General features: G+C 68.8%; 1 protein-coding gene across 1 annotated transcript; it reads right to left on the minus strand.

The window, feature by feature from the left end:
• Positions 1 to 4055: 4055 nt before the first annotated feature.
• Positions 4056 to 14521, minus strand: LOC128826835 (immunoglobulin superfamily DCC subclass member 3-like). The gene is made up of 14 exons (XM_054010341.1): positions 14470 to 14521; positions 11006 to 11323; positions 9917 to 10061; positions 9505 to 9689; positions 9182 to 9319; positions 8715 to 8873; positions 7338 to 7503; positions 6777 to 7027; positions 6371 to 6535; positions 5774 to 5962; positions 5265 to 5369; positions 4724 to 4853; positions 4380 to 4527; positions 4056 to 4130 (listed from the first exon to the last, which is right to left on the minus strand). Exons 1-14 carry the CDS (start codon positions 14519 to 14521, stop codon positions 4056 to 4058), a joined length of 2226 nt encoding a protein of 741 aa, XP_053866316.1.

The following is a 14521-nucleotide window of genomic DNA, read 5'->3' on the forward strand; positions in this document are numbered from 1 at the left end:
TTACCTGTTCTGTTCATTCCCTCTGGGGCACCTGGCACTGGCCACTGTCAGAAGACAGGATACTGGGCTAGATGGACCCTTGGTCTGACACAGTAGGGCCGTTCTTATGTGCCCAGCCTGGGCTGGGGGCTCGCCTTCTAGAACTGCACTGGGCTCTTGCCAACCCCGAGAATCCAAGCCCCCAGCTCATGGGAAATGGCAGGAGGGAGGGGAGGCCAGCTCCTTTCTGCCCCATGTGTACCCCCAGACTCTTGGGTGAGGTGGTGAGAGGGCAAGGGGCGGGCTAGCTCTGGATCGGGGCCAGCCCCCTCCCCCTCCCTCCCACTGCAATCGAAAGGTGAATTCCCAGCCGGCAGGGGTCCATGCCACGGGCATCAGCTGAGCAAATCGCAGCCCCTGCAGTGGGGCCAGGGTCTCACTCCTGCTGCAGCTGGGTCCCGAGGTGCCCGGGCTTCCTCTGCCAAGTCCCAGGTCTGGGCCCCAGCTCCCCTCATGCATATGGGGCTGAAGGTGAGAACCCAGTTCCTGGCCATGAGTGCAGGCAGCACACCCCTTCCAGAGGCTCTGTGGGGCAGGAGGGGGTGCCTGTCCTGCCCCGGGGAAGATTGGCTCTGCCCCTGCTCCCTTCGCTCTGGGGAATTGGGGTGGGGGAAGCGCCTGGATTTTGCTCTTGGCCTTCCAGCAGGTGCCCGACTTACCTTCAGGGAGGGGCCTGGGCTTCCCTCTGCTGCCCTGAGCAGGAAGCCAGGGGCCGCTTCTGCTAGCAGCGGGGTGGGGCTGTGCCCCCACTTGGCCCTAGGGGAGGGGTGGGCTGGGAGGCTACCCCTGGGCTCAGGCTATGGGCCTTGTTTGCACGTTGGCCTCTCCAGCGGGGCTGGGGGACCTGCGATGGGAGCACAGGTCCCGTTTGTCTCCCTTGGGCCCAGGGCAGGGAGCTGCTCTGTCCCGAGCCTGGCCCAGCCCCCTGCCCCCCCCCCACCCCGCCTCACCCCCAAGGACACCGCTTGCTGCCAGGTTGCTTTTTCCATTTTATTTGTAATTTTAACACAGTCAAGACAGACCCCAGGCCCTGTGCTCCGGCTCCCGCGGCTGCTGCCCCGGCCCTGCTGCCCCATCCCAGCCACAGACGGGGGACAGCGTGCACCTCCCTGGGGGGGAGCTGTGGGCTGTTAAATGCACCGGCGAGGGTGCTAGCGGGGAGGTGGGGGGCAGAGGATGGAGGCTGTGAAGGCAGGAAGGGGGTGGAGCTAGGATTATTCTCAGCCCAAGCTGGGGCTTTCCCCCCCAGGGGCTGCCCCCTCCCAGCCCTGCCCCAGGCAGGGCTCCTCCAGCCCCATTGCCTAGTGCCCCAGGGGCAGCAGCTGCACGTTTCAAGCCCTTGAGCCTTTGGATGCAGCGGGTGGGGAGAGGGACCAGGTCGTGCTCCTGTCTCCATCCTCGGGCAGAGGGAGCTCCCAGGGCCTGGCTCAGCTCTGGGGCGGTTCCTGTTCCCCGCGGGCCGGGCTCTGCTCCTGGGCTGGGCGTTCGCGGCTCCGGCCGGCTGCTCGGTGGGGCCTGGCCCGTTAAAGCTTCGGGCCGTCCGTCCCGGCCCGTTACACAGACAGACGGACAGAATCTGCTCATTGGTTCTAGCATTTGCGTCTCGACACCTAAGGTCAGCGGCTCCATGGGGCTGGGGAGTGGGGGGGGCGGGGGGGGCTTGAAATTGGGTCACCCCATTGCACAGTCTCTTTCCCCACCCCCCACCCAGGGGCCCAGTCCTGCGGCTGGGGTGGTCACGGCAGGGGGGACCCGGGGCAGGGGCTGGAAGAGGGATTTCAAGGCAGGAGGGCTCACGGTGCCATGGTAGAGCCCCTCATGCGGGGCTTCGCTGTGCTGACTGGGGCAAGGGCTTTGCACGGTTTGCACACCTGCAAAGACACCAGCGCACGCACGCCGGGGAGCTGCACTGACTGCAGCAAGAGGTTTGCCCACAGCTGGCGGGGAAGGCCTGGAGCTTTGAGCCAGGCCCATGGCAGGGCACCGGGGCCAGGGGAATCTTTGGCATTTAAGCCCTGGCAGATGGGGGCAAACACGCTCCCTTCCCCCGGGAGCGTGGCAGGGCCCTGAGCCTGGAGCAGCAGCAGGGGGGAGCACAGCGACAGGGCTCACCCCACCTGACTCAGGCCCAGCCTGAAGGGAGGGGGACCTACATGGGCAGGGTCTGCTCGAGCCGGTGCCCTGCACCATGGGGTGAGTTATGGCACTAGCAAAATGCACCGGGGGGGCAGCTGGTGCCACGTGGACCCTGGCGCTGGGAGGGGAGGAAGGGGCATGGGGCATCTTTGGGCAGTTGCTTTGGTAACGCTGGGCCTGGAGGGTCGGTCACTGGCTGGGGGGGGTGGACAAGGCCGGGTCTGTAGGTCAGTGGGATTCAGGTGCCCTTTGCAAACAGCAGCCCTGTCGCGCCAGGGCAGAGGCAGCGTCTTACCCAGCTCGGGGTGGGGGGGCCCAGGGGCCATGGAGCCGCCGTCTAACAAAGCAAAATCTACGTTCATCAGCTACCGCATTGGCCGCCTAGGGCCTTACCCCACCCACCCTCCCCTAATCTACCCAAAGGGGCTTTTGGTTCCAGCCCAGCGGGGGCGCTCGCCCACACGACATTTAGTAGCAGGGTTCTCGCACACAGGCGGGCACCGCTGTCAGAACCTGCTGTTCCTGCCTGGCCTCGTTGCAGGGCACAGGACAGCCGGACACACAGCACCGGGGGACAAGCGCTGGGGATGGGCCCAGACTTGGCCCAAAGGGTGTTTCCAAGTGGCCCTGGTCCCTGGCTACTGGGTGGGGGCGTCCCCCCGATTCATACCATGGCCCATGTTTAAGGGTCTGGAAGTGGGACTGGCACCAAGGGGCCTGTGCCATGCCCCCCCCCGCGCCCCAGCTGGAGCACTCGTGGGGGGGGAGGGGACAGACATTATTGTTTTGCTAAGGGACTGGGGCTCTTGCCTCTGCAGCTCCCTGAGGGGAGGGGTGGTTCTGTGCCCCCCAGCTGGGCGTGCCCTGGTCACTGGGGACACGCTTCCCCCCCCCCCCCCCAGCCTGCGTATTCCTCCCCCCAGGCACTGCCCCGTGCCTGGCCTTGGGGTGGCCCGTGCCCACGGGCAGCAGGACAGGGGCCTCCTGTGCTGGGAGGACAGACCCAAGGTGCCAGCGGGGCGCGGGGGGGGGGGATAAAAGAGATGTTGGGCCTGGTGCCAGCGCCTGTCGGGGGGGGGGGGGCAGCACCGGCTCCTTAAACCTTCACGTCTTTGGCAGAATTTTCGCTTTCGTTTTTTTAAAAAATATTTGGATAGAGACAGAAAATGGCAAAGCAGCAAAGGGAGTTTTGAATGGGGGGGGCTGGGGGCCTGGCCCCCTGCCTGGGGGGGGTGGGGGCTTTATGGGATGGTTCCCATTTGGTTTGGAGCTATTTGGCATCACGGCGCAGGCGCCACCTGGGGGAGGCTGGTGGGATAATTCCTGCCCCCCCCCCCCACATGGGGGGTGTAGGTTTGTGACAAACTGATTCTGCTGCGGCAGCGGGAGCTGAACCCCCAGTTTCAGAGGGGGGAGCTCAAGGGGATCTGGACTTTTCCTGTCCCCCCCATCAGGGGCCATGGGCGGGGGAGGGGCCCAGCCCTGTCTTGGCGAGGGGGGGACACTAACCCCCCCCCCCCCGTGCACTGGGCTGGGGGTAAAGCTGCAGCCCCCTGCCCGTCGCCACGGCTCCTTTCACCCCCCCCCCAATTCCTCTCGCTTTGCCCCAAGGGGCTTTTTGGTACCCGGGCCCCCGCGCTGGGGGTCTGGGCTGGCAGGGATCGGCCTGGGGGGGGGGGGGTCTGGGGGACACTGCAGGCAGGACATGGCTGAGGTAGCTTTGGTTTGTGTATCAAAAATAGATCTCCTGGGGCGGGGGGGGGGGTGAGGTAGATTCTTTGGAGGTTCTGGTTGGCATCCCTGCAGCTGGGGGGGCAGGGGGGACTGAGCTATGGCCAGCCCCTCCCCCCCCGGCTGGGCCCCCAGGCCGGCAGCTGGTGCTACCCGGGGGGCTGCGGGGGAGGGTAGTGCTCGATGGGGACTTCGACATGGGGCACATCTGGGCGTGGCCGAGTCTGTGGGAAGAAGGAGGGGCAGGGTCATGCTGTGCCCAGGGGCTGTCCAGCCCTCCCGCCCACCCCCTGCACTGGGCTCTGCCGGAGCAGCCCAAGGCCTGGGGCCCAGCCCAGCCCTTCTGGTCCTGATGTCACCACTGCCCCACTCCTCCCTGGGGCCTGCCCTGCCCCAGAGACGCGGCCCTGCACTGTGGGTCCCCCCACTGGTGCTCTGCCTGTGCCCCCCCAGGCTGGGCCCCACATCCTCACCTGGGGGACCAGGTCGATCATCTCCACTGGCTTGGCCTCCCCCGGCTGGGTGCATAGGCTGTGGGGGGCATCGCGGGCCCCGGGCTGGGCCAGCTCTGCGCCCCGGGGCACCGTCCAGCTGTCCTGAGCGCCCTTCCTGCAGAACAGGCTGCAATGCGGGGTGGGGGTTAGCATGGGGAGCGGCCCGGCTCATGGGGAAAGCCCTAGGGCTGGCAGTGAGGCCTGGGGAGCACTGACCCGATGCCCCCAGGAGCTTAGCCCCACAGGCCTAGGCCCTGGCTCTGCCCCCTCCCCCCCAATGGGGCAGGAGCCGCGGGGCGAGAGCGGCCGCCCAGGGGCCTCACCTCCTGTGGTAGCCGAGCATGAGGAAGAGGAGGCAGAAGATGATGCAGGCCATGCCGATGTGGACGCCCACCACGACGCCGGGCAGTGAGCTCTCCTCCCCCGGCCGACACGGGCACGAGGGGTCAGCGTCTGCAGGGGGGGAAGCACAGAGCGTCCACACAGCCCCTGGGCACGGACAACCCCCTCCGGAGGCGGCCCACGGGACAGGTCCCCCCTGCACCCCGCCATGACCACAGGGAGCCCACTGGTCGGGTCCCCCCTGCACCCCCACAGGCAAACCCACAGGCCGGTCCCCCCTGCACTCCCCACGACCACCTGCGGCCCACGGGCCGGGTCCCCCCCGCCCTCCCCACGGCCAGGCCCCCCAGTTGGCTGTGTGTCACTGGGGGGCAGGGGGTCTCCCCTGGGCACGCAGCAGGCAGTGCAGGGCAGAGGGGAACAGAGCCAGGAGTCCTGGCTCCCAGCTCGGAGCTGTCAGCCCCTCGCAGCCTGTCTGTGGCCCAGCCAGGCCCACCTGCTGCAGCCCCCCCGGCCCCTCACCCAGCGTCGGGCCGCTCCCCTCCAGCCGGACGACCCGCACGGTGCTGTTGCTGTCTCCGTTCCCGTTGAAGGCCTGGAGCCGGAGTTCATAGGCGGCTGAGGGCTCTGCGGGGAAGGAGCCACAGGGTGTGAGCGGGGGCACTGGGCTGACGCCCGGCAAGAGCCCAGACCGGCCAGGCAGAGGACATGGGGAGGGGTGAACCCTGCTCCAGGCAGGGGTGGGGCGGTGCCAGGCCCCCCTCCCCCAACACAGAGAGAAACCAAGGGGACCGTCACAAAGGGGCCAGGTGGAGGCCATGAGGTGCCCCAGGCTGCATGGAGGGGGACCATGAGGAGCTCAGGCCTGCGGGGGGAGGGGCCATTGGGGGTGCAGGGCGATGGGGGCCACAAGGCTGCATGGAGGGGATTGTTAGGGGGGAACAGGGCTGCAGGGGGGAGGCCGTGGGGACACAGGGCTGCATGGAGAGGGCCATGGTGGGGGGGCGCTGGCCGGCCGGGGGCGCACTCACCCAGGTTGCTATAGACGTAGGAGTTGGCCGTGTTGGCCAGGAGCTGCGGCCCCTCGAAGTGGGGGCTGGGCAGTTTGCGGTGGAAGAGTTTGAAGCCCTCGATCCAGCCCGGCTGGGGGGGCAGCACCCAGAAGACCTGCACCGCGCTGGCGTTGAGCACCTTGGTGAAGAAGCCGGGGGCTGCGGGGACTGAACAGACCATGGGGCTCAGCGCCTGATAGTGGGACAGCCCCCCCCACCCGCCCAGCCCTCGAGGAGGCAGGAAGAGGGAGCTCTTCACCCAGCCCAGATATGCAGCCACCTCTGGGGTGGAACACGGCAGCATGCTGGGACAGGAGAGGCCAGGCAATTGGGGGGGGGCACCCTGGCCTATGTGACCGGGGTCAGGAACTGGGGTGTACAGCACCTAGGAAAGGGGGCACCTTGTGGAGCACAGCACCCCCAGTGAGCCCCACCCCTGTTCCTCAGCGCCCCCTGCTCAGCCCCACCCCCTGCAGCCCAGTGCCCCCTGCTCAGCCCCACCTCCGCCCCCTGCTGCCCAGCGCCCCCCAGTGTCTGGCTGGGGAGCTCGGATGCCCCGGCGGAGGGGGTTCTTACTGCTGCCCAAGGTGGTGGCCAGGACGGGCTCCGAGTCCTGGCTGGCCCCCAGCGGCGAATAGGCGCGCAGGCGGATGCAGTAGGTGGTGGCGGGCGTCAGGCCGGTGAAGAGGTGCTGGAAGGTGGTTTTGCTCACGGCCTCCTGCAGCTCCCGGCTGTCGGACTCTGAAACAGGCAGGCCCGAGGGGCTGATGAGCGGCTGCCGAGGCCTGGGGGCTGGCGGGGGCTGGGGGCTCGGTGCGGGCCAGGCTCGGGGGGGGGGGGCATGGAATGGGAGGTGGCTGGGGGGGTGCAGTCTGGAGGCTCGGCGGGAGGGACGTGGGGGGGGTTGCTGGGGCTGGGGGAATGTAAGTGGGGGGACCCCGGGAGGAAAAGAGGGCTGGGGGGGGGTGTCAGGGCCGCTCACCTCCCGCCCTGCGGATGTGCAGCACATAGCCGATGAGCCCCTCGGTCACCTCTGGGGGGGGCTCCTGCCAGGACACCTGGATGGAGGTGGTGGAGAGCGCGGCGGCCCGGACGCCCTCGGGGGAGCTGGGCAGCTCCTGGGCCAGGGTGACGGCCAGGCGGGCGCTGGCCTGGTTGGTGCCCGCGCTGTTCTCAGCGATGCACTGGTAGATCGCTTCATCCTCCACCGTGAGCCCCTGGATCAGCAGGGTGCTGCGGGGGCCGGAGAGTGAGGGGCTGGGATCGGCCCTGCCCCCCCAGCCAGCCGGGTCCTCGCCCCGGGGCCAGCGCCCCATTCCCTGCCCCCCAGCCAGCCGGGTCCTCGCCCCGGGCCCAGCGCCCCATTCCCTGCCCCCCAGCCAGCCGGGTCCTCGCCCCGGGGCCAGCGCCCCATTCCCTGCCCGCCAGCCAGCCGGGTCCTCGCCCCGGGGCCAGCGCCCCATTCCCTGCCCGCCAGCCAGCCGGGTCCTCGCCCCGGGGCCAGTGCCCCCTAGCGGGCCAGGGCCCCAGGGCCCCAGCTCACCTGTTGTTGTGGGTGAGTTTGATGTTCTCGCCCGGCGCCAGGATCCTGCCGTTCTTCAGCCAGACGAGGTGGGGCTCGGGGACGCCCTGCGCCACGCAGGTGAAGATGGCGCTGCTGCCCAGAGGCTTGGACATCGACTGGGGCCACTGCACGAACTCTGGGGGGGCTGTGGGGGAGGGGGGTGTTGCGTGGGGAGCAGACTGGGGAACACTGCCCCGGCCTCCCCTCCCCACCTCCAGCCTCTCCCTGCCCCGCCCACCCGCCCTACTTGACCCCCGTGAAGGGAGCCCCGCAGGCCCACCCCAGCCGTACCACAGTGACCCCCCATAACCCCAGCAGAGGCCGAACAGGCACCAGCCACGCTGCCAAGGCCTGGGCAGAGCCCAGCGCGACCCCAGCTGGACCGGGCGGTGACCCGTAGCCAACACCCAGCCCCAGCAAGCCGCCGGCACCCCAGGGCGCGGGGCTGGGCCTGGGGAGGGCAGTGTGGCTTGGGAGAGCCCCTGCCAATCTCATGCACCGGCCCACGGGCCTGTCTTGCCTGGGTGACTTGCCCATCCAGGCATTGGCCTGGGGCCGGCAGAGCCCTCCCCCCCGCAGCCCCTGGTTCCCAGCTGCCGAGTGCCCCTCCCCCAGCTCGTCTGAGCCCCTCAGCCCCACAATAGCCGCCCCTCGGCTGCTGTGAGCCCAGCTGGTGCCGAAAGGCCCCCTAAGCCGCCGTGACGGGGCCGCAGCTCATTAGCACCAGCAGGTCACGGCCCATCGCTCTGCATGGGGGCGGGGGGGGGCTGCGTCCCTCCCCCAGGGTCCCTGCCCATGGGGAAGATGACTGGATTGACCCTCCGCTTGGAACCGGACCCCGGCCCTGTCCGAGTAGGGGGGTCTCCTGCCCCCACCGTGCTGTGGGCCCCTCCCCTGCCAGAGCCCTGGGCTCCCTGATCCCTGGCATGGAAACCCTTCTAGGAGCAGGCGTGGGGCCCCAAACACCCCCCTGGCCAGTCCCTCCCAGTCTGGCCCCGTCCAGTCTCTGTCCCTCCCAGGCCAGGCCAGCCGCTGAAGGTGATTTAGTCCCACGCCAGCCTCGCCGGGGGGAGGGGGGGTGGGCAGGCTCCCGGCCCCTCTGCAGCCTGGGGAGGGGGTGGTTAGGAAGAGATCGCTGGGACGGGGAGGGGAGGGTCACGCCCCCCACAACCTTTGCCCCGCTGCTCACACAAAGCCAAGTGCGAGTCGGTCCGTCCGTCCGTCTCCTGTCTGCTCTAGCCGGCCCAGGGGCTGACTGTCCAGGCAGTTGTAAGCCATTTGTCCTCCCTTGGCCTGTGTCTGTCCGTCCGTCCGCCCCCTGCCCCTCACCCCGCCCTGCAGCCCCGGCAGACTCACCCTGGACCATGAGGATGCCCTGGGCTGTGCGGCGCACGCGAGTGCCCGGCCGGTTGGCAGCGCACACGTAGACTCCGGCGTGTTTCACGGAGACGTCTGAGATCATGAGGTTGCCAGTTCCCAGCACCTGGATCCCCTCCACGCCGATGGAGCGGCCGTCTGGGGGTGGGGGGAGCTGGGGGTGAGGGGGGGGACAGGGCCATGTCCCTTTGGGGGTAAGGCCCCATTTCCCCTCCCTGCGGCCTGTCAGCCAGGGGGTCTGTGCACCCCCCAGTCACTCACCCCCCATCCCCACTGTCCCCCCCACTCTCCCCCCTCCCACTCTGCCCCCCACTCAGCTCCCCCAATATTCACCCCCCAGCCCCCCCGTGTCACCCTGTGATTGCCCAGGGGTCTTTCCAGCCCCCACCCCCGAAGCGTCCCCCACAAACGACCATGCGCCCAGGAGCAGCCCGGGGCCCGCTCACCGAGCCGGCTCCAGGAGACGATGGGCCGCGGGTTGCCAGTGGCGATGCACTCCAGGACAGCCGTCTGGTGCACCGTGATGGTCAGGTTCTGGGGGCCCGACAGGATCATGGGCTCCTTGTAGAGTTTGGGGGCTGAGACTAGGGAGAGAGGGTGATAATGGAGCCTAGGAGTCTTGGCTGCAAGACCCTCATCCCAGCTCCAACCCCCCAGACCCACCTCCCTTCCCAGAGCCGGGGAGAGAACCCAGGAGTCCGGGCTGCCAGCCCCCCCAGATCCCACTCCACTCCCAGAGCCAGGGAGGAGTCCCGTCCCCCGCTCTAACCCCTCGACTGGGCTCCTGCTGACGGCCCCACACCGGGCCGTGGCCCACGCTCACCACTGATGACCAGCTGGGCCTCCTGGCTGCAGCGGCTGTTGGCGATGTTGGTGGCCACGCAGCGGTAGGAGCCCACGTCGGCTCGACGCACCCCGGTGATGTGCAGGATGCCGGCCGGCAGCAGAGTGAACCTGCGGGGGAGCGCGAAGGTCAGGGAGCGGAGCCGGAGCCCAGGGCGGGGGCTGAGACCCAGTCCGTTGTGTGGGGAGCGCTGGGCCAGACTGGTCCCACTGTCACACACACACCCCGCCCTGCTGGGCCAGGCCGGTCCCACTCTCACCCCCCCCCCACGCTGGGCTGGGCCAGTCCCACCGTCACCCCCCCAGGTGTGGCTCTCAGCTCCCGCCCCCGCACTCACCGGTGGTCGCCGGGCGGCAGGGCCGTGCGGTTGCGCTCCCAGGTGATGGTGGCCTCGGGCACGCCCTGGATGAAGCACTGGAACCGGGCCACGCCGCCTTCCTCCACCGCCATGGACTCCGGGTGCATGTGGAACTTGGACAGGGCTGTGGGGGGAGGCACCGTCAGGGCAGAGACACCCTCCCCCGCTGGGCACCCCCTGGACACTGACCCCAATGGAGAGGTGCTCCCGCTCCCAGGTCCCGGCCCCCATCCCCCTCTGGAGTCACCCCCCGCTGCGCTCTCCCTCAGAGCAGTGCCCTCCCAGGACCCTCCTTGCACAATGAATAAATAAATTAATTAATGGAGATATCCCATCTCCTAGAACTGGAAGCGACCTTGAAAGGTCATCGAGTCCAGCCCCCTGCCTTCACTAGCAGGACCAAGTACTGATTTTGCCCCAGATCCCTAAGTGGCCCCCTCAAGGATTGGACTCTGGGGATGGGTGAGGGGATGGGGGCTGCCCCGTGTCTGAGCCTGGGGGGCACCCAGCAGGGAGCTGGTTTGCGGGGCCCCACGTGGCAGAAGGCAGAGCCAGGAAGGCGCAAAGGAGGGTTCAGCCCCCGCTCACCCCACCGCCCCATGTACCCACAGGCAGGGGGCTGAGGCACCCACAACGTGTTAAGCTGGGTGTGTGTGGGGGAGACCAGGGCTCCACCCTCAGTCAGATCAGCTGGGACCCCCCGCAAGTGGGGTTGGAGCTCAGACACACCCACCCCTCCCAGACCTGCACCCCAAACCTTTGGGGAGGGACGGAGGGGGCTGGGCCCACGTGCAACATCCACCAGTGGGGACTGGGGCAGCGAGGGCTGTTCTGTGGCACCAAGGGCCGGGCCCTGGGCTGGTGCACGGGGCCGGGCCCTGGGCTGGTGCATGGGGCCGGGCCCTGGGCAGGTGGCACCACGGGGCTGGGCCCTGGACTGAACCACGGGGCCGGGCCCTGGGCTGGTAGCACCATGGGGCAGGCTGTGGGCTGGTGCACGGGGCCAGGCTGTGGCAGGTGGCACCATAGGCTGGCCCGTGGGCTGGTGCGTGCCCATCCCCGACTCACTGGCGAGCTGCACACGGGCCTTGCGGCTGACCAGCAGCCCGTCGCGGTTCTGGGCAGCACAGCTGTAGTCGCCCACGCTGGTCTGGTTGGCAGCGCCCTCGCCCCGGGGCCGGCGGTGGAAGCTCTCGATGCGCAGCGAGCCGTTGGCCAGCACGGCCGTGTGGCTGCCGTTGCCCAGCGGGGCCCCGTCCTTGTGCCAGGTGATGCTGATGGGCGGCTCCCCCTCCACCTGGCAGTGCAGCACCAGGGGTCGGTCCCGCACCGCGATCACGTCCGCCGGCTCCAGCAGGAACGCCAGCTCTGAGGGGCGGCCCAGCTCTGTGGGGAGCAGCCGTTAGACCCCACGGCCAGCGCTTCTCGGGCAATACCCGCAATGGAGCAGGATCGGGCCCTAGCTCCCTGGGCCACTGGGAGCAGGATCAACCCGGGGGGGGGGGGGGTTGTCAGCCACCTCTGGGGCAGAACACGGCAGCTGCTTATACACTGCGTAGCCAAACAGCGGGACAGGCTAGGAAGTGAACGAGCCCAGCCCTGATTCCCGGCCCACCCTCAGCCCCTGCGTATCCCAAGCGGCCCCCGGACGGAGGCCCCCCCAGCTACTGATCCCTGGCTGAAGGGGGGGGGGGGCATGACACTGGGGCACAAGGGCAGTGGTTCAAGGGTTTCCAAGGGACTTTCCATGAGCCCCCTCCCCCCCCCCCCGCAGACCCACAGCTCAGCCCCAGAGAGGGACCCGACCAGCTCGCCTGGGGCACCAAGGGAAACGTGCCCAGCACACGCACTGACACACCGAGCACACGGATGCAGTGTCCGCCCGTGTGTGGAATGAACATGCACCCACCCCCCCCGTCGGCGTGCAATGCACACACATCCCTTCACAGCGTGTGCACCAATGGGCAGGGCAGACACAAAGGGGCAGTGAGCAAACCCCCCCCCCATGCACATGGCACGACACACCTACATCATTCACGCAAGTGCACAAAATACACATGCCTCCCCCTGCCCCCAGTGCATAGTGTGGACGAGCCTGGAGCGTGTAACAGCTCTGCTGGTGCAATGCACACTCAGGTGCTTCCGTAACGACCAGCTGCACCCCTAGCCCCTCCTGGCACCCAAGCAGGCTGGTCCATGTGCCCGGAGGAGCCCTCAGATACTGCTCTCCTCTGGGTGCCTGCCCTCCGCCACCATGTGGGAGCCATTTCTGCGCCCTGCCCAGTTCTCAGCCTTGCTGGGGCCCTGTGGCAGGGAGTCCCCCAGGCTGCCGTGTGGCTGGGAAAAGGCAGTTCCCTGGGTGTCACCAGAGACCCCTCTCCTCGGTGCTGGGGGAGGGGCTCGTGGGCCATTCACCGCCAGGCAGAGTCCCTGGGCCTTTCACCGTCCCCAGCGCCCAGCTCTGCCCGCCAGGCCCCCGTTCTGGCTCCGTGATCCCTGGACGCTCTCGACTCCTGCTGGGCAGCCCCTGGCCCCAGACGCCCGCTCCCGGGTGGGAGGGGCAGCACAAAGTTAACTCTCAGTGACAATGGAGCCGTGGGTGGGGGCGGGGGGGGGACACAGGGATTTGCCGGCCTGACATCTTGATTGATGTTGCCTTTCAGCCTGGCCTTAGCAACTGCGCTGGGGGCAGGGGGGCCCGGGCCCAGCCTCGGGGGGCGCTGGGAGGGGAACAATGGGGCAGGTCAGAGGGTGTGAAGGCAGCTTCCATTGTGCTCCTGGCAGGCACAATAGCCCCCGCCCCCACCTTGCCCGGCAGGGCCCCCGCGGCCCATCTGCCTGGCTGGCCTGGCCCACGTGACCAGCTCGGGGTGAGGTTCCCATGACTCGCCCCATCACTCAAAGGCGCTCGCCCTCCCTCCGATCCATCACCGCCCTGTACCCTCCCCGCCACCCGGCGCTGCCCCCAGGCTTGGGGGCCGTGACCCCGACACCCCCAGGCTCTGACAGACTCACTCTGGACTTGGGCCCGGCCCAGCCACTGAGCCGGCTGCGGCCCCACAGGGCTGCCAGTAGCCCGAGCGCTGGCGGAGGATTGGGGGGGACAGGGGAAGAGGGAGCACAGGTGGGGAGGTGGGGCTGCAGCATCCCCCCAATGCAAAGGGGGCTCGGCTAGCCCAGACCCCCCATCACCGGGCCTGAATGGGATATGGATTAACACTGCCATGTCGTATAGGCTGGGGGGGGGGGGAACTAGCCCCCCAGTACAAACACACTGAGAACTATAGGGTGACAGAACAAAGTGGGACCCCACTCCCACTTCGTCATCTCTTGTGCCTGCCACCTGAGGGGCTCAAAGCAACTTAACTAACACCAGCCTCACAAAAGTTCCCGGTCCCCCCCGCTCTAACCCATCAGACCCCCGTCCCAGAGCCGGGGAGAGAACCCAGGAGTCCTGGCTCCCAGCCCCCCCCTGCCCTAACCCCCAGCCCCCACTCCCCTCCCAGAGCCAGGGAGAGAACCCAGGAGTCCTGGCTCCCAGCACCCCCCTGCTCTAACCCATCAGATCCCACTCCCCTCCCAGAGCCAAGGAGAGAACCCAGGAGTCCTGGCTCCCAGCACCCCTGCTCCAACCACTAGGCCCCTCTCCCCTCCCAGAGCCAAGGAGAGAACCCAGGAGTCCTGGCTCACAGCACCCCCCTGCTCTAACCACTAGACCCCACTCCCCTCCCTGAGCCAGGGAGAGAACCCAGGAGTCCTGGCTCCCAGCCCCCCCTGCTCCAACCACTAGGCCCCTCTCCTCTCCCAGAGCCAGGGAGAGAACCCAGGAGTCCTGGCGCCCAGCCCCGCTCTAACCACTAGACCCCACTCCCCTCCCGGAGACGGGTCCATGGCGGAGAACTGCTCCCCCACTCCAGCTATCTGAGCAGCCCTCGAGGGCCTGGGGCGATCCCCAAACCCGCACCGCTGACAAACAGGCCGCGCCCCACGTCTCCGGGGGAGGGGGGGGGGCCTGCTGGCTTCGGGGCCTCGATTCCCGCCCCCTTCGCACTCTGCCCAGAGCCATGCGGGCTCCTGCCCCCCAGTGTCCCCAGCCCGTGGGGCAGGAGGATGGGGGTTGGGGACGGGACGGGGGCTGCCCCGCACGGGGTCAGACCCACAGCGCGTGGGGAGGGGGTTCTCACACGTGTTACACCCCTGGCTGCACAGGGGCTGGCACCTGTTCCAGCCCCCCCGGGGGCCGCGCGGGGTCACCCCGCACCCACCCCCACTGGCTGGCCCCTGGCGGCGCGGGGGTCCGGGTGCTGGTGGGGCGGGAGCCGGGGGGGGGGCCGCTGGGCTCCGTGGCCCCCAGGCTCCCCCATGGGGGACCCCCACCTCGCACCGGCGGCGGAGCAGCCAATTGGGACAGAACAAGGGAGGGGCCGAGCCGCGACCCCCCCGCCGGGTGTGCGGGGCCCGATCCTGCCCCCGGACCCCCGCTCGGGGCGGTCAATGGGGTGAATCCAGCCCCCCGCTTCCCCCGCACTCACCGCAGCCCTGGAGTAGCAGGAGCCCGGCCAGGCAGAGCCGCCAGCGGGCCAT

This window comes from Malaclemys terrapin, chromosome 21 (genome assembly GCF_027887155.1).
Source record: "Malaclemys terrapin pileata isolate rMalTer1 chromosome 21, rMalTer1.hap1, whole genome shotgun sequence".
Classification (NCBI taxonomy): Eukaryota; Metazoa; Chordata; order Testudines; family Emydidae; genus Malaclemys; species Malaclemys terrapin.